Below are 23,431 nucleotides of genomic sequence, written 5' to 3' on the forward strand. Positions count from 1 at the left end.
AGCAGTTGTTACTTACCATGCTAGTGGGGGTGTCTGCCAGGACTGCTTCTTTTGTTGTGAAAACAAGGTCTTCGGACAGGTTGTCTGTCTTCCCAAGCTCTTGGTCACTTTTCCAAGCAACATCTGTGTAATCTGCCAAAATTTTCTCTTTAGCAATTCCTAATCCAAACTCTGATTGTTCTGTTGATAAAAGAGTACAAAGCCCATCTACTTTGCCTTTACCCTCATGTTCTGTGGTGGTACCAGCAACCTGTGAGCTCATAAGCAAAACACTTATCAGCTCCTCTAACTTGCTTTTACTTTCATCTCCAGGTGTGATTTGAAATATCTCCAGAAGTTCAGACATAGTAGACTTGGGAACGGGAGCTTTCACGTCCGTTTCATTCTTCCTTTCATCTCTATCAGCCATCCTTTGCTTGCAGGATTCCTGCTTCAGAATATCATGAAGAAGATCTGGACTTCTGCAATCAGGCCAAAGCAATGAAGGAGCAGCACTGTCCTTGGGCTCTGTACTTGGAGTAGTAACCAGTAATGCAGTTCTAACATCATCGCTCATTTGCTTAAGATTTGACCCACTAGACTTTTGACTCATGAGCTGAGTGCTTTTAACCATTGTAAGTAAATTTTGCATTAAAGTTTTGGTATCAGAGTAACTTAAGGGTTCACCTTCCTGCTTGCAGTAAACATGTCCCATTTTCAATTTCATTTGTAATATATTCTGTAAGTCTTCCATTAGTGTGTCAGACACTTCTGGTGATTGTGAAATACTTTCCTTTACTTGAAAATCTTTGCAGGGTCCCGTTTCCTTTTGCAAGGATTCCAGGGACATTTGTATTTTGAAACCATTTCCAAGAGAGAAAGTCTCACTGGTCATGAAATTTTCTTCCTTTTTGTTTTTCAGCATCTCATAATCTTTCTGGGCACCATAATTCAAGTCAGCCCCTATGCTACTTTGAATTGCAGAAGAAACATCAGTGGTGTGGGTAAGTCGCCCAGAAGGCAGCATTTCACTTTCATCCCCTGATTCTTTGGCATCCTCAATACATCCTAAAGCATCTGGTTTTACGGGGGAAATGTCACTGTCATTGCTGCTTTTGTTTTCTGAAAAGTCTTTAAGAACACTGCCAGTATTTTGACCGGTAACTGTCCCTGTTTCTTTAGTTGTGCTAATTTCCTTTGGTTTAACTGTATCAGTTGGGGGGAAAGAGTAAGTCTTAAATTCACTTGAATGCATTTCTTCTGCATTTAGCTGAAAATCCTTTTCATTCTCTATACCCTTTTTCCCTATTTCTGTGTCCTCAAAACAAGAGGATTCAGTTTTACCCCATTCTGAATGGGCACCTTCTCTTATGCCTGTTGTATATTCTTTTAAAGGAGGAATGTTAGCATCTCTCTTAAATTCATCTGATCTCACACCTCGAGTATCAAACAAAGCTTGACCAACATTTACTACTTCTTTACTTGCATCAGAAGTTTCTCTATCATCTTTAATTACTGATGCATCAAATATTTCTCCAAGACTTTCCATCTGAATGAGACTTTCACTTAGTCCTATAACATCACATTCCTGTATAATATTTACTCTATTTTTACTTTCTGAATGAATTTCAAAATCTCTTCCTATCTGACCATGTTTCCAACTGGTGACTGGATGTACTGGGTCCTTAAGTGAGCTATCATCCCTATCATTCACATAAGGCATATCTATAAGTAATTTATTTTCCATTTGGGATGAACTTTCCTTTAGTTGTTCCATAGCATTTAATACTTTTTCCTCTGCAAATACTGCTTCTCTCTGTCTTTGCCCACGATTTGAATCTAACATTGGCATGGTACTGTCTTTATTCAAGCTATCAGTAAGGCATTCTGAGAGCAGATTTGTCTGAGTACTTTCATCATCATCAGTAGCTTGCTTTGCATTCAGGCAGGCTGTTACACTGACATCACATTTCACGGTACCATCAGAAAGCTGAGAATCCAGAACCTTATGCCATGTTTCATTATTTTCTTCACTTTTAGAGGACATCCATTTAGTGTCAAAGGTATTTTCTGACTGCATAGGTTTAGTAGTATCTTCTGACGCGTGTTTACTTTTGACACAAGTCCCATATTCATCTTCTGTTTCCTGCTGTCTGTCTTCTTCATTTGTATATGAAAGATCAACATATCTTTCCTCAGAAACATGTGACATTGATTCACATCTTTCTGAGAATAGCTTTCCATTTTCATGGATAGACTGGAATTGCGAAGTAGATCCTGTCTTGTGGCCTACAGAATAGCAGTAATCATGAACATTCTGATTATGTTCACAGTTCCTTTCTACATCTCTGAAGGAAATTAACAGCTGGTCACCATTATTTATACATCTATGATGTGAATAAAAGATACGCATTTCATCTTCACTGTCAGAATCAGTGTCAGAGTCATCAGAACTATCATAATCCTCCTCATAATCTTCTTCCTGTGTACCTTCAGATTCATCCTCATAGGAATCACTTTCTGCTTTCATTTCAACTTGCTCATTTCTGTCTTGTACATCTGCTTCATACATCTCCTGTAAAAAACTTGCACCTCTCTCCTCTCTTCCTTCACTCTCCACAGTAACTGGTAACTCTTGCTCCTTCTCTCCAAAACTCCCTGTTCTTTCTCTTTCCTTCTCAGGAATTCTTTCCATAGTTTTGACACTTGCAGAAGTTATGATGCTCTCAGGTTGCCGCTTCCCATTTGCATGGACATTCTCCTTAGCATTAGTTCCAAGTTCTTGAAAAGAACTGATCTCTTCTCTTAGTTCTACTAGACTACCCCCCTCCTCCAGAAAATCTAACAGAACTGATCTTCCAGCCAGTTCTGGTTTTGAGGTATCAACATCCCCCAACTTTGAGGTATCAAACCCCTCATCACCATGAGAAGTGTCAGATGAATCATCATCATCAGTTTGCGGAGTATTATAGACATCACTGTCATAATCATCAGCCTGAGGTGTTTCATAGGCATCATCATTATCTTCATCAGACTGAGAGCTGTCATCTTCAGATGTTGCCTCACCACACTCATGCTGCAAGCAGTTACTTTCAAGTTGCGGGATGCCATCGCTCCCATCTATTGATGAGTCAGAACTAGCGTAACATGGCACTAACCTGTGGAATGTAAGATCACTTTCTTCTACTGTAAGCCCTTGTGCTATGCTGTTACTGTCCCCCACAGGTGGTCCATCCTGTATAACAATATCACCACCCAACGAAGGCCTGCGATGCATGTCTCTGCTGTCTTCTAGATACAGTTTATTCTGAAAATCAAGACAATCCTCCAAGGAAGGCCTTCCATGTATATAAAGATAGTCCTCTACGAATGGTCTGTTAGGTACATCAGTATATTCCTGTAGAGGTTGCTCACTGTATCCATTGTCTTCAAACTGTAGTGTATCACCACATTGACTAACCAATTCTTCTGGAAGTTTATATTCAGTGTCTGCTCTGATGGATGAACCAAGACTTCTGTGAAAATCATCTGTGTTGCTGTTATCCAGTACCATTCTGCTACTGTCAGCTTGCAATACATGAGGCCTGTATTTTGTGCACCTTTCCAACTCCCTCCAGGTTTCATCTGACAAATCATCTACACTCAATGAATTTTGTAAGGTTTTGTCACTCCTGTTCTCATTACTCGGACTGTCTCCCATATAAATCTCTTCTTTCTTTGTTTCTGAATTAAGACTTGGATTTAAGTAATTTGGAAGATATCCCTCAATGTCTCCTGAATTTGCCTGCTGATTGTTATGCTTACACAGTTCTGTCCACTCAGAAACCTCCAGAAAACCTCTGAGTGTATTTCTGTTTATGGAATTTTGAGTGTTACTTACTACATTTCTGAGCTCTGCAGGGAGACTTAACAACATCTCCTGTGTATATTCTGATTGTTCATTGTCAATAGCATTGCAAATATCTGGCCCACACTCATGAAGGTGTTCTTGTGAAGACATGTAATTCCCCAAATCATCAAACTGATTTAATTTTCTGTCAGAAGTATTCTCCACACCCGAAAGATCACCCTGAACACTACCTGCTGACTTTAGGTTAATTCCTTTTGAGTTTACACATTTGTTACTAAACTCCGCTTCTGATGCACCAGTATTGGCACCATCATCGGCACCATCATCTTCCACCAACTTGATGACTTCTTGCAGTTGTCCATCATATAACAAAAGTCTTCCTCCAGTGTTTGCATCCATATAGCTATTTACCATCAGATAAGATATGAATAATTTCTTAGCTTGATCTAAATTATGACATACAGGGTCTTCTGTGCCAAAATCTTCATGTTCCTTCTCACAGTCATTAAACACACATGGCAGAAATTCATACATCGATAACCATTTTGCAGCATTTTTACAAGAGGGTTTTAATTCTTCTACATTGGGCATTGTATCTGGTAAAGTCACATTGGTCAAAACAGATACAGTATTGCTGTCTATGATCCCTGATTCCTCAGCCTTATCAAGACTGATTATTTCACAAGTTTCTGGAATGTAAAGTGCAGCTATTTTCTTTCTATCATTCAATATTTTGAATGCCTGCTCATTTGTTATCATATCTTGGTGCAAAGAAGTTGATACAGGGAATATTTCACCAGTGTGAGGCCAAATTAGTCCCACAAAGCCTCTCTGTGCTTCTAATACCAGCAGGGCACTGGTAGATGATATTAAGTTGCATTGTACAGCTTCATCAACAGTCAACCGTTGTCCTGAATTTTGACAAAGGATTCCACCAGTCTGAACCTGGTGTGTGAGGATCCCACAAGCAGTGTCCTGATCTATCACCGCTTGTCTCATGGCCTCTTCCACAGTCATTCGTTTCCCTGAATCAGGGTCAATGATACCTCCAGACATCAACTGAGCACCCAGCAGCCTGAACATTGTTTCCCTATCAATGAGCCCTTCGTGGGCTGCCCTCAAAATAGTTATCCTCCTTCCACATTTGAACATGATTCTACCTTTTTCTTGTGGTTTCACAGGTAGGAGTCTTAACCCTGTTTCTTCATGTATTATGCTTCTATGAATCATCTGTTCAAGGGAAATTTTCTCAGCACAGTTGGGGTCTATGAGATCTTTACATGCACCTTGTCTTTCCAGGAGTTTTGCATATAATGTTGGAGAAATCAGGTTTCTCTGGAAAGCATTCTGCAAAGTCAGCTTTTCTCCAGTAGATGGTAAAATCAAATACCCACTTGAAAGCTGATTCTCAAGAATTTTAATAGCCAAAGGTTCTGAAATTAGACCTTTTTCTAAAGCTGAAACAGCTGGAATATTTGATAATGATGATTCTGAAATAAGCTTTTTTGCATTACTTAATTCCTGCAATTGCAAGAGAATCTGCTCATCAATTAAGGTATGAACTTTAGCTTCTTCCAAATCATAACACACTCCTAATTCAGGAGAAATTATTCCAGAAAGAATCAGTTGATTCTCAAGCAATCTAATTCCAGTGTCATAGTCAAGAAAACCTTTTAAAATAGACTGAAATACTGAAAAAACTTCTCCGGTAGTTTGGTCAATGACACCAGCAATGACTTTATTCACCTAGAAAGGAACACAAAAGAAAAGCTATCACTATTTTCAGACTGCATATTTTAAATTTTCTTCTGATTTTGAATGCATGATAAGCATAAAAACATTTACTTACCAGGCCTGGAGGAATGCTGTGAATGTTAGCAGCTCAAATGCGCAAGTGATCTATGTCAGTCACTCAACAGCACACGATGTGATAAAAGATTTAAAATCAACATGCATCTGTCAATTGAAAACCTATGCTTTGCATACATAAATAGGGTTAGTGAAAGACAAGAGAAGAAATGATTGCAGAGTGAGCAAACAGAACATACACCTGAAAGGCAAACTTTCATGCTATAAATGTCTGTGAAAGGTTAGAATATTTGGAAACAGTATGTGATTCAACACAACCATGCTATTCATGTTTACAGCATACAGCACTTCTGTATATACACTCAACAATATGGAATCAGATACTCTAGCACCAAATATTGCATTTAGTTTGCATGAAAAGCATGAAGTCAGTTTGGTGACATTATTTGAACTCATTACACAGACACTGCCTCTATCTGTATATGAGAACACTCATTTGCAAGATAATTTTTGAGAACTCCATATTTAAGACTAATACCCATTAATAAATGCATTCATAGTGTCTCAGAGCTAATAATGTGCTCCCGTTTTCAAAACCAGAAACATTTTAAGAAAAACTGAAAGTTGATCCCTTCTAGGACATTTCTGAGTGATATATGGGAGAGATTATCATGTTATTTTATGGTGTCATTTTTGCAGCAGAAACAAAGTCTTATCTAGCAGTCAAAGAATGGCTTTTAAGAGAAGAGTTAAGAGATGAATGATTTATCTTTCTTCATGCAAGGCACACATTATGAAGATTCTTCACAAAAGTTTGATGAGTAGAATGTTCATATGCACAGGTAAGGTCACACACAGTATTTTAAAGCAAATACACAACACCTTCAGTCAATTAAACGTCAAGTTCCTTCCACACCCTGTTAATTTCAACTTCTTCTTTTGCTGATCATGTGGGGTTCAAAAACCATGCAGTAAATCTCAAGAGAGACTGAAATCTAAGTTTCAATCTTGTTACCTTTTCTTCCATCTTTTCATCACCCAGATACTGTGCTTCCTGCAGCTGCTTTAAAGCTTCATTGGATAACAAGCTGTAGCTCTCCTGGAGAGATTTGACTTGCTTTTCCATTTCATGTCTCTCTTCATCTGTCATTCTAGTATGAAAAAAAAAAAAATGGAAGAAGATCTCTGGGTAATTTGTAACTAGTTGGGAGTAATCAGCCTACCTTTATTTAAAAAGGTGGGGCTGAAATTGGTACAAGTAATCTGGAAAAAATACAGCCTAATTACAAAGATCTTGAAAGCTACAATCTGCTTGTAGTTATTCATACAAAGAAGTTTTAACTGTTGCATGTGCCTTTGTCTACTGTCTCTCAGTCAAGACAGGTAACAAAACTAGCAAGCAGTCATGAGATAATTCAGCAATTTAGTATCTTAAAGAGTCTGTTTTGAGACACAGATGAAACAGCCTTGTGACATATAGTTAAAGTACTAATTTGCTACAAATTTGTTAATTATTTTGACTCCAAATGAAAATTTAAATATCAAATATTTTTAAGCTGACCAGAGGTATATAAACCAAGACAAGTTCTTGAAATAAACAAAACTGCATCAAGCTTCACCAAACAGGAAGGAAAAAAAAACCCAAACTGGCATCCTGGTACATGAAAAGCAAATGGAACTGTAAAATGAGGATATGATTTCTTTTTAAGCAAAGAGTATGTGTTGATTCAATTAATTTTTATTATTTGAAAAAAATGGCATACTTATCACTGTGCTTAGCTAAAAATGACTGAGTAGTCTGCAGTGCTTCCGCTATTTGTTCTTTCTTGGTTGACATTTCATGCAGGGAAATCTGAAAAATAAGAAACGTGTGTTCAAGACTTAATTATGTACATAAATAAAACAAACAAACAACATAGTATTTCTATCTGGAACTAATGAACTAATCTCAATAATATAAGAGTTTGATTTTCTTTTTTAAATACAGGCTATCCTTAGAACAATATTATTTATTATGGAATTGTATAATTTACAAATGGATAAGTCATCATGCTATACCTTTTCATTAAGAAAGCTGTTTGTATTAGAAGACTATTGAGCTAAACAAACAGAATTTATTTTAAAATGTCATTTGCATGAAAATTAACCAGTCATTAAAAATCACTTACTACAGTTGGCACAGTTTATAGCAGCTTTACAAATGAATGTGCACAATGGCCATGTTCAAGAAGTTGCTCACCAAAATGAGAGATAACAAATTTTTTAAAATATGTATCAAAGACCACAAGCCTTCATGAAATATGAGACAAATGCAATATCATACACCTGAAATATGAATTATCTATTACTATTTTCCCCACTATCAGTTCTGTCATCCCCACTAAAGCACTTATTGTGGCAGAGGAACTTGTGGGCATTTAATCTTTCTAACTTTTCTGAGAAACATCCTGCAATTTTTTCAAAGAAATGCACTAATTTCAAATAAATAAAGGCAAATTATCAAAGGGGTCTCTGCAAGCTGGAGATATGTTCAATGTAGGTGCTAAGAGAACTCGAGCGACGAGCTTGACCCTGCATTCACTTGGGTCTGGATACAACCAGTTCTGCCCCTGTGTGCATTGTGTCAAAGGGCCGAAGAGTCTTCCTTTGCAATCACCATCAGCAGACCACAATCTCACCACTTGTGCTGTTCTTGCAGGAACCAAGAGAAGCACTGTAGACACTACACAAGAACCAGCTGTGAGCTGGCTGAGGTAGGTTGGGTCATGAGCTCCACTTTACTCCAGAAACCAATGTCAGTGCAGCTGCTGTGTGTATCCTGTCACTACTGGTACCAACTCCTCCTCCCAGAATATGGCTACACCCAGAGTCTCTGCGTGAAACGTTGTTCAGCTACCAAATCACCACTATCTACATCTTTCTACACAACTTGTCAAGGCACCTCTGCTAGTCAGTGGACACAGAAACCCAGGCATCTCTGAGAGGTGCTGCTACCTTGCTGGGTTGTTTCACAATGAAAGCGAACACCCTCAGCAAACACCCATCTTCTACAGCAAGGGAGTATGTCCTAGAGGAAGCCAAGGCAGCTAACTCACAGGTTACTCACTGACAGCTCAGGCTGGACAGGGGAGATGACACCCACAGTTGCTGTCGTAAGCTGAGATGCCCTAAGGAGCTGAGCACTGGCTCAATGCTGACCAAGGTTTGCAGTGCCATCATTAACAAGGGCAGAAAAGGACCAGCACTGAATGTCTTTGCAAATCCTGATTCTAACTCGTAGCAATTTACTCATCAGTATGTTCAAATCAATACAAGCTTACTTCCTCCTAAAGATATAGGGACAAACCCAGAGCTAGCACTGCTTCTCTATGAACAACCAACATGCTGGGACTCATGGCCATCAGGTCTGCAGGACTGCTGACCTGCTCGACAGCAAGCTTGATTTATGCATGTGCTGCTCCAGTGGCTCTAATCAGCACCTGCAAGCATCACCAAAATACAACCACAGGAACAGGCTGCCAAGAGGGCCAATATCATGTCGGCATGACCTCACATCCAGCCGTGTCACTGAGGGGTGAGGGCAAGACACAGCTCTGATCCTGTGCTGCTCAGTGTGCAGGTACACCTTCTGAAATCTTCTGAGGTGTCACTAACCTATTTCATGGAACAAGGCTAGCAGGGGAGATCCTAGAAATGACAGGAAACTCCACAGATGGAATTTTATGGTCAGAGTTACAACTGTGCACAGTGGCAACGTACCTTTCAAATATAAAGGCATCAAGATGGGCCACTCCAGCAGCCTGTGGACTAGACTGATAATAAAAAAGCCTCAGTCACCAGCTGCTGTACTTCCCAGGACAGCAGTTTTGACTACGACTTGAGAGGACCCCTCAGACCAACTTTTCAAAAGCAAATAAATAGAAATTTGGCTCTCAGGCCTCTCCTACCAACTTTCGCCTTGCTGGTGCCCAAAGTGCCAACCTGCCAAGATGCACTGTCCCTCTAAAAAGGCTGAGTTATGGTGTGCAGGGTCCAGTTTATCTAAAATGACATTCTGCAGTGTCTGAGTATGTCACATAGTAGGTCTGTAAAAAGCAGTGTGAGCCTCTTCCTGAGTAACATGCTTGTGTCTCTAAGCATTGATGTTTATTTACCTAGCTCTCTACTCACTTCCAAATGTGAAATTATGTTGAGGAAAATGTGAACAGAGATTGTAGGAAAAAAGGTATTTATGGAATATTTTGGTAAAAACCTAAAAAGACATCTGTGTACCTGCTGCTTAGGCAAGTCTGTCTTTTCAGCCTTTTCTCCTTCTTCTTTGTTGAGTGTCTTGCTGAGGTTTGACACCCATTTCAGTAAATCCCCAGCTTTCTCAACATGTTCCTTCTTTTCCTCTTCCATTGATTTCTGATGAGTGCCATCAATTGTAAAAAAACATGTAAATGTAAATTGTTGAAATATGTCCATAGAAACAACTCTACTACAATGCTATTATTATCACATAAACATAAAAGGATTTCTTTTTATTTATCGCCACGTGCATTACTATGACACTTTGATGTAGGAACAAAAGTACCACATAGACATTAACAAAATGATACCATAATTTGTAATTATGATAGAGGTGCTTATTCATACACACATACAATCACTATAAAATGATTGATAGCAAGAAAAAGCATAGCTATCCAGCCATTATTCAGCAGATGAAATCTAAAAAACATTTGCATATAAAGTATCTTTGAATTGCTGCCTTTGCATTACCCTCAGGTGTGGATATGTACAGCCAGCATACAATAACAGTATTTTGCAATCTATACACATAGATTACTAAATTACAATTAAGAAGAATACATTCCTTCTATGTCTACAGAAACAAGAACAGTAACAGTAAAATACTGAGACATTTAATCTTTTTCTGCACAGGAAAACAAATTTACCTTTTCATATAAACTACCTGTTAGCAGGTGGACATCTATCAATACTGAGAAACCATGCTTAAGCCCTTCCATGTATCAAAGTAAAAATGAAGACATTTTATTTCAGTGGATTTTTTTGATATGTAATTATAATTCATTTCCCTATTAGAGCATGAAAACATTTCTAAAGAAAAAAGATCTACCTAGAGTGAGAGAAAAACTCACAACATACAAATTTATGGTGTAAGTAGTCCATTAAAATTAATGAAATACCAGTGTGAAAGTACTTATGCACGTGTGTTTACTGAACTGCAGATTTAACCCTTGTATATTTTATTGCCCCTTTTGTAAAATAAATGGTATCTTCAAACTGATTATAATATTAAGTAACAGGTCACATGAAATATCGCACTGTGTTCATTCTCAAAATTCCCTTTCAATCTTTAATGTAAGCACATGATCCTTGTCTCACCTAAATCTACCCACTTTTCACTAATGTTAACTTTACCAACTTAAGCATAATTTCTCATTTAGACTACCTCCATGTAGGTAATATCAGACAAGGCCTTCAGGCTAAAACTGAACACACAGACTGTATTTTGAAATTATGAATCTACCTATCCATAAATTTCAATCTTGCAATAAGTAATATCTAATTCCAGTTTCAGTGGTTTATACAAATAAGTGGTTTGCAATAACTAGTTTTACAGCAATTCATTATTATGCTAGAAAACACCATTTAGGATTTTCCATAAAGGCCATCACAGACCTCCACCTTAACTTGAAAGGGTTTTTAAGCAGGGCACAAAATGAGTACTAATATCTTTTGCCCACTATGAACTATAGTAAAGACTGGCAATCCCTGTTTTCATGGGCTGAGTTGCTTCTAACAACCTCAGCCCAGTGTGGCAATCGAAAACAGCTCTCTCTAAAGCTTCTTTGTAGGTTATCTTCTTCTTAGTTTTTGGGCATGTTAAAACTTTAACATGCGATTTTTCATCCTTTATCTTTGTTGCTGTGACAGCATCAATAATACCATTCTTAATTGCATCTTCCATTGTTAACCTGGAATGAGACTTTGGATCTATCAAGCCACCAGTCAAGTACTGATACTCCAGGCAGCGCATGCCCATTTCTTTGTCTATGGCGTTTAAATGCACAGCTTCAACAGCTGACATAACAGTGTTCCTTACAGGATGGATGATCCCAGTAAATATCAGCTCACACTGCTGGATTTGCTTGGCACAACCATCATCAATTAACTCCCTTTGCAAAGCCTCTGAAACACTGTACTTTTTCCCGGTAAATGGATCAATGATACCTCCTGTACTAACCTGAGCTTCAAGACATCGGAGGGCAGTAACTCTGTCTACCAAGTTTTTACGTGAGGCTTTCAAGACTGGAATTCTCTCATTGGTTTCAGAAAGCCAGAACCCCGCAATAGGACTGTTTAAATCTTTATTTGGCTGTGAATTGCTAACTAAAATATCACCCAACTCATTAACTGTGATTAAGCCCTCCTTGTATTTATTGACTAATGCTCTGTCAATTCTACCCTGATTTAAGGTTTCCTCAATATTAAACTGTACACCAGTTTTAATGTCTGTAAGCAAAAGAAAAGAATTCCCATCAGAGTCAAAACATGTAGACTCCTTCCAATCAAATTCCTGTTTTGAAAGCTCAAGATATGTAGCTTTATCAATACAATCTTTTTTATAAGCCTCATATGAAGTCATTTCAGCTCCCCTGTCAACATCCACTACAGAAGTTTTATGACTTTTCTCTGCTGATGGGCTACTTATTTTCCTTTCACCAAGTGGCAGCAGAAAGCATTTACTGCTTACACTGAACAAGCACATTTTCAGCAAATCACAGTAGTACATCGCTTTCCTGTTATTTGGATTGAGAAAACATTTTGTGTTACTAGAAGGTTCATGCAAAAATTTTAAAATTGTGTTATTAAGCAACCCAAGATGCACGGCGCTTTCTGGAGGTACTCGAACACTTCTTACAGGATCAATTACTCCCCCACTTGCAATTTGTGCCTCAAGGATATTTTTACCTTTTTGTCTGTCTAAAAGTCGAGCTTCCACAGCCTGAAACACAGAGAGCACTTTCCCAGAACAGCAATAACCCAAAACAGCTTTCTCTGCCTCAAGCAGTCTACTCTTGAATTCACTGTCTGCAAGCCCTCTAAGAACTGAATCATCAACAGAGAATTTCTGACCTGTTGTGGGATCAATGATGAAACCTGTAGCTGCTTGGGCCTCTAAAAATGCTAGTGCCAGTGCTTTTCCTATGATTTTTTTCTTTGCTGCTAAAGCAAAAGAGAGTATCTCTTTGCTGGATTCAAGGTACAGCCCAGCTATAGCTGTAGGTTTAGTTAAAAATTTTTCAAGACTTTTCTGAACCTCATCAGTAGTCTTCTGCCCTGAAATGAGCTGCTCAACTGTGAGCCTGTCTAAAAGTTTAACTTCAATCAACTGTCTGGCAGTTACATCATGTCGGAGACCTTGAAATTTAATAGCATTATATTCCTCTGTAAAATACTCCTGCTGAGTAGCATCATCAACAGTTCTCAAAACTTTTTCCCCTAAGAAAGAGCTCATCTTTGCAAAGTCTTCTTTCCTAAACCCTTCAGATGCTTTGTATCCCTCAAACATTCTCTCTTCATTACCAAACGTCTTGTCATTTTCTTGGTTTAATGTTGTGACTTCAACATGCATGTCATAGTGCTTGTTCTTCACTATCTGCAAATAGGAATTTTTTGACACAGTGAGAAATACAACTGCAGACTATACTGTACATAATTTACTCCTAAATCCACCACCAAAGATATCAAAGGGAGAATTTGAATGTAACTCAGGAAGGAGAACTGCTACTAGCATTGAAGAGAAGAGAAATATAGATAGCTAGAGTTTTTAAGTGCATTTGCCATTTCAAATATTTCCTCATTAACAGGAATATGACTAGACTAAGCATCAATAACTGTTGTTTGCTACTATATCACAGAATCAGCTAGGTTGGAAAAGACCTCTAAGATCATCAAGTTCAAACTTTGACTGAACACCACATTCTCAACTAAGTACCACATCCAGTCTCTTCTTTAATACCTCCAGGGACAGTGACTCCATCACCTCCCTGAACAGCCCATTCCAATGCCCAATCACTTCCTCTGTAAAGAACATATTCCTAATGTCCAACCTAAACCTCCCCTGGCACACCTTAAGACTGTGCCCTCTTGTTCTACTGCTGGTTGCCTGGGAGAAGAGACCAACTCCCACGTGGATACAACCTCCTTTCAAGTAGTTGCACAGAGCAATGTGGTCTCCCCTGAGCATCCTCTTTTCCAGACTGAACAATGCCCAGCTCTTTCAGCTGCTTCTCACAGGACTTGTGCTCCAGACCTTTCACCAGCCTTGTTGCCCTTCTCTGGACACGCTCCAGCACCTCAATATCCCTCCTAAACTGAGGGGCCCAGAACTGGAGACAGAACTTGAGGTGTGGCCTTACCAGTGCCAACTACAGGGGAAGAATCACTTCCCTGGTCCTGCTGGTCACACTGTTCCTGATATAGGCCAGGATGCCATTGGTCTTCCTGGCCATCTGGGCACACTGCTGGCTTATGTTCAGCTGGCTGTCAGTCAGCACCCGCAGGGCCCTTTCTGCCAGGCCACCTTCCAGCCACTCTGTTGTCACCCTGTAGCTCTGCCTGTGGTTGTTGTGGCCAAACTGCAGAACCAGGCACTTGATCTTGTTGAACCTCATCCTGTTGTATTCAGCCCATCTATCCAGACTGTCCAGATCTCTCTACAGAGACCTCCTACCCTGTAGCAGAACTCCCCCCGCAACTTGCTGTCACCTGCAAATTTGCTAATGGTAGACTCAATCCCCTCACCCAGATCATCAGTAAAGACATTAAACAGGCCTGGGCCCAACACTGATCCCTGGGGGACACCACTAGTGACCAGCCACCAACTGGATGCAGCACCATTCGACACCACTCTCTAAGCCCAGCCAGAGAACTTACTGCTGTTAATCAAAGCTTATTTTGACTGATAATGATACAACAGTGTATGTCAATTCCTATTTCCAACACAAACTTTTAAAGTAATGTTTCTTAGATATTAAAAAACTTGGTACTGAGATCTAAGGAAAAGCTTTTTGTATTACATAAGAATGAAGGCGTTCCCTTCACCAAGGCAGGAACACAAGAACCATCAGAGAGCATAGTGATGAAGTATAATGAAAAATAAACAGAGACCAGTAAAAAAGCAGACTAGGAAGGCAAACCCTCACAAAATGTAGTGTGTACCTCCAAGGGATGTAGTTTTACCACTCCTAATTCATGTTTTGTGTCTTCTCCATGTCTAACAGTTTGTCTGGAACTGTGTAGGCTCCTGTTTCTCAATGTGTCCTTTTCAGATGTTCCAGAGACTTGGCTTGTTTTATCAAAAGTTATCTGGAACTGTGTACTCGTTTGTGAAACAAACTCTGTAAAAGATTGTGAGCTTGAATCTTCTAATGATTGGTTTATGCTTGACATCTGGAACTGCACTTCTCTCGGTATTGTATCATCAGCACTCACGTACAATGTATTTTCTTCTATTTGATCAGATTTAAAACCTGATGTCTCCTGTTTCTGCCTTAACAAAGGTGAGTTTGGTTTTGTACGTGGAGGAAGCTGTTCAAATTCTTTAGTTGTGGTGTCACTCAGGTAATTGAAATCATTGCCTCTTCTCTCACAGCTCAATTTAAATCCAGAATCTTGGAGCTTATTACTTTGCTGAACTTCATTCTGAAACAGAACAAACCTATGTTCACTCTCCCTGACCTGCAGATCCATTTTCTGTTTCAAGCTCTCAACCATGCGCTTCTGCATTTCCAATTCCTCCTCAAGTTTCCTGCACTTCTGGTGATAGTCCATTTCAACCTGCTTCCCTTGCTGTAACTGTTCGTGACATTTTTTAAGCCTTTCTTGCAGATCTTCCATTTGCCTCTTGTACAACATGATGTTTTCCTCAGCCATATGCTTTTCCTGCTGAAGAGCAACACATTCTAGTTTTATGCCAGAAATGTCCTTTTCTGTGATGCTATGGGATTCCAGTAATTTTTCAACTTTTTTCCTGAATTCCTCTGCGGAGTGTTTAAACTTAATAGATTCTTCCTGAAAGAGAATCATCTTCTTGCGTGCCATCTGCTCATCCACAGTCTTCTGATGGAGTTCATCCTGCAATTTTTTTACTTTGCTACTTAGATCTTGTATGTGAGCTTGTTGTAGCTGCATCTTCTGCTCACTCACTCTCTTTTCCATAGTTAGAGTATTCATTTGGGCATTTAAATTTTTAATCTCCCGGTCAATGGTTAGGGTGGAAGCACTTTGTTTATCATATTTTTGTTTATATTCACTGGCTAAGTCTTTTGTTTTTGCTAGATCAACTTCTAAGCTTTTGATTTTACATATGAATTCTTGCTCAGTTATTGTTTGCTTGTGCAATTGCTCATTTGTTGTATGCAATTCTTCTTTGAAACCATCTGCTAGGACTTTTAATGCATCATTTTTCCTCTGAATATTATGCTTTTCCAGAGCCATCTTCTCAGATTCAGACTGAATTTGCTTCATCAGTAGTTTTGTTTCAGTATTCCATTTATTAAGGTCCTCTATCTGTTGTTTCAATGTTTCTGACACCTGATTGCTTTTGGCTAATTCATTCTTCAGCATCTGAATTTCCTGCTGGTTTTCTTTCTCTACTTTTGTTTTTTGAAGCAACTGTTCTTTAATTTTTTTATATTGGTCTTGAAGATTATTTGCTTCTCCTTTGCATGACTGTGTTCTATGTTCAGCTGCCAGTTTCTCTTTTTGAAGAGAACTGATTTGTGAATTTAAATGTTTGATAGTGATTTCAGTTTTTGTCTGTGTTCTGGTTAATTCCTCTACTTCTCTCTTTAGCTGTGCCTTTTCTTGCTGAACAGATTTCAGCTCCTCCTGAGAGTTCATGTTAATTTTCTTAAGATCCATAGCTTCTTGCATCACCTCTTCAGCTTTACTTGTGGCTCTCTGTAGCTGCCTGTCCAATTCTTTCAACTGTTGCAAATATCCCTGTTCTACTTGGTCTTTTTCCTCCAACCTAATTTTTAGGCATTTAAGTTCACTGTTGACTTTATCTAGTTTTTCTTTTAATAAACGAGACTTTTCTTCTGTTGATGATTTTTGAAGCTCATTTTCATTCAGTTCATATTTCAGGTCTTTAATAGTTTTATCAGCTTTTTTGTTAGCAAGGGTTAACTCATCTATCTTCTGTTGAAGCTCTTCTATTTTTTTGGCTTCTAGTTTCTTCTGGAAACTCATCATTTCAGAGTCAATCCTACACTGCCTGCCTGGCCCAGCTGTGAAAGTTGGCAGGGAAGTTTCTCTAGTTACAGAGTATCTGCCTTCAACAACCATTCTTCTAGCTTCAGTTTTCTCTCTTTCTTGCAGCTTTATTTCTGATAGGTTCCTTTTAAATTCAAGGTCTCGTTCCATTTGCTTGATGAGCTTCATAAGTTTCTCTTCTCCATCTGTTTTTTTCTTCAGCTCCTGCATTAAGGTCTTTTTTTGTTTTTCTAAATCGTTAAGATTAGTATCTTTTCTTCTTAGAAGCTCTTCCAGGTTTCTTCTGGTAAAGGCACTTTCTTCTATTAGATTTCGAAAAGCACGGAGGTTTTCCTCCAGTATACTTCTTTGAGTCTCAGCCTCAAAAATAAACTGCCTTACACACTCCAATTCCTGCTCTGCATCTGCCTTCTCTTTCTCAATGCTCTCTAGATCTATACGACACTGCTTTGCCTCTTGCTCAGCCTTGGTCTTCTGAAGACAGACCTCTTCCATGTTCTTTTGCTGCTTCTTCAGCTCTTTTTCTGCAGCTTCCCTCACTTTAGGGAGCTCCTGTTCCATTTGGATTTTTTGCTTCTTCATATTCTCCAACATCTCCTCAAGTGTTTTAACCTTTCCAATGAGTTTTTTGTTCTCATCAACAGTGTTACTTTGCTGTGCCCTTAGATCTGAATATGCCTGACGTGCTGAGGCTTCCTTATTCTTTAAAATCTATAAAAGAATAAGACAAGTTGTAAGGTACTTTTTGTAATATAATACATAAAACACATTAGGCTCTTAGAAAAGCAGAAGGGAAAATACTTACTCATATATACAAGGTATGTCCAGAAAGAAGGATGAGCAGTTCCCACCACCATCACCTTCTCTTGAAGGCTTCAGGAGTTACCACCAGCCAAATATGAAACCCTTGGCAAAGACATCCACAAAGCGAAGAGGTCCTGAAGCCTCTCATTTCAGTCAGATGCCTCTTAGCGGTAAGCAATGCCAAACAACTCACACAGGCTTTCTCTCCAAACAAATAGGTAGAGCAAACAGTAAGCCAAACAAAGTGTGCAAGAATCCCCAAGACAGTGGCCCGGATCAGTTCAGCAGGAATTGAAAGAAGTATTTAAGTTTGCAAGCCAAAATAACACAAATTCACAAGTTCCTTCCAAGAAAAGAAACAGTATCTAGAGTTGGAGCCAAGATGTAGCAGCTTTATAAAGAGAAATATCAAAATCCCAGCACATCTGTGATCCATAGTGTGCTTCACAGTCCCAGTGCCTCCACTGGCTCAGCTGGGGACCTGGCAAGAGAGCAGCTGCTCTGCAGTGTAGACACAGAAGTATAAACATGGCAATTAGGAAAATCCTAGTGCAAACTAGTTGGCTAGTACTATCCATATACTGGCAGATTCAGGGCAGGTTTTATAAGCAATATGTGAAATCACCAGTAACAATATGGTTGAAACTTGTCTTCATTAGCACTATTATTGTTTTAACATATCAAATGTAAGTTAACATGAGGTAAGAACACATCTATATTCCTATGATCTATATTCCTATGATCATACAAGCAGGACACGAAGGGCATTATAGCAACATTTTTAAACAAACAGAATGTTGGGTTAGTTAAAATTTACCAGATTTACTTGATTTTTCACATGATATATGAAACATTTCCTACAGGGCTAATGCAAAGGCAGCTTCCTCAGTTCCTCTCCATATTTCTCTATATTAAAATTTTGAACAGCCCCCAATGGAAACACAACATTTAAATTGATTTGTTATCAGATCTCTTATGCCCCCATAGACACAAAATCCAATGTATTATGCTTGAAAAAGAACTAAAAATACAGATTCTCACAAATTGTATCTTCTTAGATTTCATTTTGCTAACCAACATGGCTGAGCATCAGCTGGGTGGAGAAAAGGACGGCAAATAGTAACACAAACTAAACATAAAAAATAAATTTCTAAGAATTTAAACAATTTAAGCATATGAAAATGCACAGTAATTGATATATAATTAGCATATTCATTGTTTAAATCATGTTCAATCAACCTTAAATCACTAGACATATTTTGAGATTCAAATGTTGATTTTGATTGATTTAGAATCATTCTCAGATTAACTGTTTCATTTGTATCGCATAAAAACTCTGGTACCTTAATAATAGCTGCACTTCTTTTCTCTTCATTATCTTTGTCTCTTTTTTTTTGCTTTTCTTTTTTTTCAAATGAGGGGTTTTTCCCTGATTTTTTCCAGATTTTTTTCTGGAGTTCAGTGCCTTTTCCAGGTACCTTTGTGCTATGACCCTCATCTATACCACCCATTTCTGCAACTAGCAATAAATCTTTAAATTTTGGACCCTGTTCTAACCTGTCTTCTCCACTCTGCCTCTTCCCACTTATATTTATGTTGCTCAAGTCATAAATGTTACCCCGTGATATTTTCTTCAAACTTAGTTTCTCATCTTGACTCAAGACCTTTTTTGCTAATCCATGTTCTGATGATGGAAAACAATCCTCTCCTCCAGAAACAACTTCTGAGAGGCCTACATTTGCATTTAAAACATCAGCATTTCCTAACAATTCTGTACCTGAACTTGGATCATTTTGCAGTGGTGATACTTCAAAATCTAACGGATAAGGTTCAGAGACCTTATCTGCATAATGATTCTCTGAAGTATTTCCTGAAGAAACAAATGAAATTTCTTGCATTGTACTCCTGGCTTCATTTGGATTTAAATTTGATTTTTCTAGGATTTCATTTTCTGCTAGGAAGTAACTTCTATCCAAAGATGCTCTCTGCAGTTTGTCAGTATCCATTTCAACATTACAACAAACATATGGATTGCTCATAGATTGGAAATTTAGCTTTGTTTTTTCACTTCCATTGTGAACTGCAAGCTCTCTGAAAGAGGATGCAACTTTCTCTAAAGATGTTGCATCCCTTGCACCTGAATCACCTTTCTCATAACACACTTGAAACTCTCTGTCTTCAGACTTTAAAGTACTATGGCTATTGCTTTCTGCAAAATAATGTTCTTTAAGCTGACATTCAGAATGAGTTCCTGGTGAAACATGTTGCTGTTTGTGAGGGCAGATACCCAGGGCATGATTTCCAGATTTTGGAGTGACTTCAGCTTTCTTTGTTGTTAGTTCAAAATTAGTTTCTGATTGCACCTCACATTCTTCCTTTGTTAAAACATCACTCACTGCCTTTCTTTTCTTCTTTTTTCCTGTGGTCTTGTGTGTTGTTTCCACTCCTGGCAACTTCTTTGATATTCCCTCTGTTTTCAGTCTCTCTTCATTAACAATTTGCTCATTTAACATTTCACCAGGATTGCTATTCTCACACACACAAATGTCAGGTGAAACAAAACAATCTCTTCTGTCATTTTTTTCTTCTTTATTTTGGTTACCAAAACCCATTAAACTCCCTTGCTCTCTGTGTAGTTTATGGTCTCTGTTGCCACTAATGCTATTTTCTTGACCACTGAAATTTAAAAGTTGCTTTAATGTTCCATTACTTTTGATTTTACTGTATCTGTCTACATTTAAGTTTCTTCTGTCAATTTCCAATTTATTTTCTGTGTGTTCAGGTTTACTGGAAGAGCTATCTTTTTGCAAATATTCCACATCCATCATGCTTTCATTAGGTTTGTTTTCCTCTCTCAGTTCAACAGCTTCATTGCATCCCAAACATTGAAGGACTTCAGCTGACTTCACAGGTTGCTGGAGTGCACTCTCTTCTGGTAATCTCTGAGCATGATAGCACATGGATTAAACTGAGATATCATGGAAAGCATTTTATTTTTTCCTTATTCTGCACATTCTTAATGCCATTACTGAGAATTAGGAAGAAATACTGGCATAAAAGAAAATCTTGGAACAATCACAGACTTCAGAAGTCTGATCCAAGAAGACAAAACCTATCATTCCTCCTCTGGAAAGGATTATTTTTCTGATTTGCTACCCTGATTACAAAGAAAAAAACCCTCCTGTCACTGGAAGACTGGAAACCTGCGTAGGTTATCTTCAAGGAAGCTAACAAAGAAGTCTGTCGGGGTTGGAAGAGGAGGTAAGTCCTGGAGCAGACTGAAACTCAAAACATTTTGAGAGATTCCATTTGTTCTTGAAGAACAAGAAGCCCATCAACATTCACAGGTTTCTTGATCTTTGTTCTTTGTTTGACTTTTTATCCTTGATGACATTAGCATTTTAAGTCATACTAAATCTTCAGTTATGATGGCTACTTATCAACAAACATTATATATTTCCATCAGTTTACTCCACCACTTGATGATGCACAAAGACACATGCTGTTAGTGTAACAATTGGTTCAGAGGTAATTTAATAGAAAGAAATCTAATGAAGACAAAGGCAGCACCAGAATTATAAAACTTTCATTTAAGAACTCTGGTTTTTTTCTGTACCAATAACATTAAGATATATACCCATATGATACTGTTCTCCAATTTTACCAAATTCCTAAAGTTTATACTAAAATAATGTAGTCCTTAAAGAACAACTATATATAACCTCTTCTAGAAAGAAAGATTTCAAAGAAAGTGAAGAATTTAGATTTTTTTTTCTCAATTATTTGAAAGGTTTACTCTGCTGCAAGCATGTATTTTGAGTAATTTGTCAGCCTCATTTAAGTAACCTACTCTTGTTAATAAGATTCAACACTAAGCATAAATAAAATGCTGTTTGACCTCAAAGAAATAATGTGGTAGAAAGGCAGAAGCAAAAAAAATCTGAAAATATCAAGGAAATCTCAGAAATTATTTAAGAGGGCATCACATCTCCTTGTTAAAAGAACCTCTTTATATGTTTTTAAGTGGTCAGAATGCATACTATGGAATACTAAGTGTACTACACAGAATATCAATGGAGTATGTACACTAAGTTTGCCCTCATCTTAATGCCTGTATTTATCTAAAAGATTAGGCCCTAATGTATTAAAATTTTAAAATTTAATGTACGTAATTACATCTCCATCAGAACTTAGTGAACCATATGATCCCTCTAGCTGGAAGAACTGGTAAAATCTATGGATAGTACAGCACTACATTCCTGTAAACCATGCACTACATAATGAATTTTAATTTTCCACATCTGCTGAAAAATTTGTGGATAACTGCAACAGGTATATTGCCATTTATTTGTCTAGATGCTCTTTTTGCTTGGTTGACTGACAGGGAATGACCTACCTCTTCCTCTTCCAGCCTTTTCAAAGAGTCACCTGCAAACTTAATGTATTGGGTCATCAAGGTCACCAAGGCAGTGTAACGAGTCCGTAAATCCATGAACTGTAGAGAAACAAAGGGGGCAAGGTTGATAGAGGAAAATGCTCCCATTAACCTTGAAAGAAGTGTTAAACACTACTCTAGACCCTATCCTAATTTTTACTTCAAAATTCTGATTGTGGAATCCAAAGTCCTAATTTTGATTTCAAAGCTGAATGGGTGCACTTGCACAAATAAATCCTAAGGATCTATGAGGAGATCCATAAGGAGACGAAACAGAAGACAATGTTTTGTCTCCACTGTCACTTGATTCTTCCCTCTGTAAGAACAGGTCATAAGTTAAGCAAGCAGTACTGGTCAATATTCCTCACTCTTACAGTTATCAGGGAGAAAGATTTATCCTTCCCACCCAACCAAGACTGATTTGCCTTGAAGTGGAAATGTCCAGATCTGGTAAGTTTTACCATGGTCAAGATGAACATTGACCCTGTTTACCGTGATCAAGATCCAGGCCAGAGGTAGTTCTAAACTTTTATTGAGGTAAAGTTCTCATACAGCCTTTTATAGTTTGGGCAACTTTTGTTCATTAATTGCAATATACTGTCTTGTTGCCTAAATAGAGTATAATGACCAAGAGACTATTTACCATATCATGTATCTAAAGAGAAAAAAAAATCTTGCTTGGGTTACACTCTTTAATCATTAACAGATCCCAAACCTTATTTTTATGATTACTCTGTTTTAAGCAAAGACTCACATTTTCCTGTAATAAGAAATCCATTTACCTCTTGAATAATGAAGTCTGATGAGCTTTGCATTCTTCGGCGCTTCACTGGAGATTTTTGTTGGGAGTCAACCATAGCTCTGTAGGTCATGGTCTGTAACTCATAGTCCTGTAGAAGAGAAAATACACTCAATGATTGGCATTCCACATGATATTGACACTAAAACAATGTAAGTGTAATGTTATTTGTTACCTTCACAGCAGCTGAGTATTGTTCTGAATACTTCTGGCATTCATCTATTTTGCTTTGTTTCATTTCAATCTCAGAAACCAGCATCTGTAAAATATGAATCTACATTTTATCTTAAAAAGTTATTTTATTACTATTGCAATTAACATTTCAACTTCATCTAACATTATCTAACATTGTAGATGTTCATCTAACACCCACTTTATGGAATACCTAATATGCTCCTATTTGTGTGTGTACAAGTAATCATGCTCAAGACTGTCCTGGGCTTTATCAGGTTTACAGTACAAA

General features: G+C 38.0%; 2 protein-coding genes across 2 annotated transcripts in view; both read right to left on the reverse strand.

The window, feature by feature from the left end:
* LOC139668697 (dystonin-like) overlaps nucleotides 1-23,431 on the reverse strand; it is a 301,638-nt gene that overhangs the window by 105,944 nt on the left and 172,263 nt on the right. Inside the window, 7 exon segments of the mRNA XM_071548494.1 lie at nucleotides 2-5,575; nucleotides 6,654-6,789; nucleotides 7,402-7,490; nucleotides 9,911-10,045; nucleotides 22,131-22,229; nucleotides 22,952-23,059; nucleotides 23,144-23,227. Of these exon segments, the coding sequence (XP_071404595.1) occupies nucleotides 2-5,575; nucleotides 6,654-6,789; nucleotides 7,402-7,490; nucleotides 9,911-10,045; nucleotides 22,131-22,229; nucleotides 22,952-23,059; nucleotides 23,144-23,227 (6,225 nt within the window).
* Nucleotides 10,128-14,866, reverse strand: LOC139668696 (desmoplakin-A-like). The gene has a single exon (XM_071548493.1). The coding sequence runs from the start codon at nucleotides 13,281-13,283 to the stop codon at nucleotides 11,391-11,393; it is 1,893 nt and encodes a 630-aa protein (XP_071404594.1). The 5' UTR covers nucleotides 13,284-14,866; the 3' UTR covers nucleotides 10,128-11,390.

Source organism: Pithys albifrons, chromosome 2 (genome assembly GCF_047495875.1).
Source record: "Pithys albifrons albifrons isolate INPA30051 chromosome 2, PitAlb_v1, whole genome shotgun sequence".
Taxonomy (NCBI): domain Eukaryota; kingdom Metazoa; phylum Chordata; class Aves; order Passeriformes; family Thamnophilidae; genus Pithys; species Pithys albifrons.

Coding starts and splice junctions, on each gene's coding strand:
- LOC139668696 (XM_071548493.1), bottom strand. CDS start 13,283: ATGCATGTTGAAGTCACAACATTAAACCAAGAAAATGACAAGACGTTT.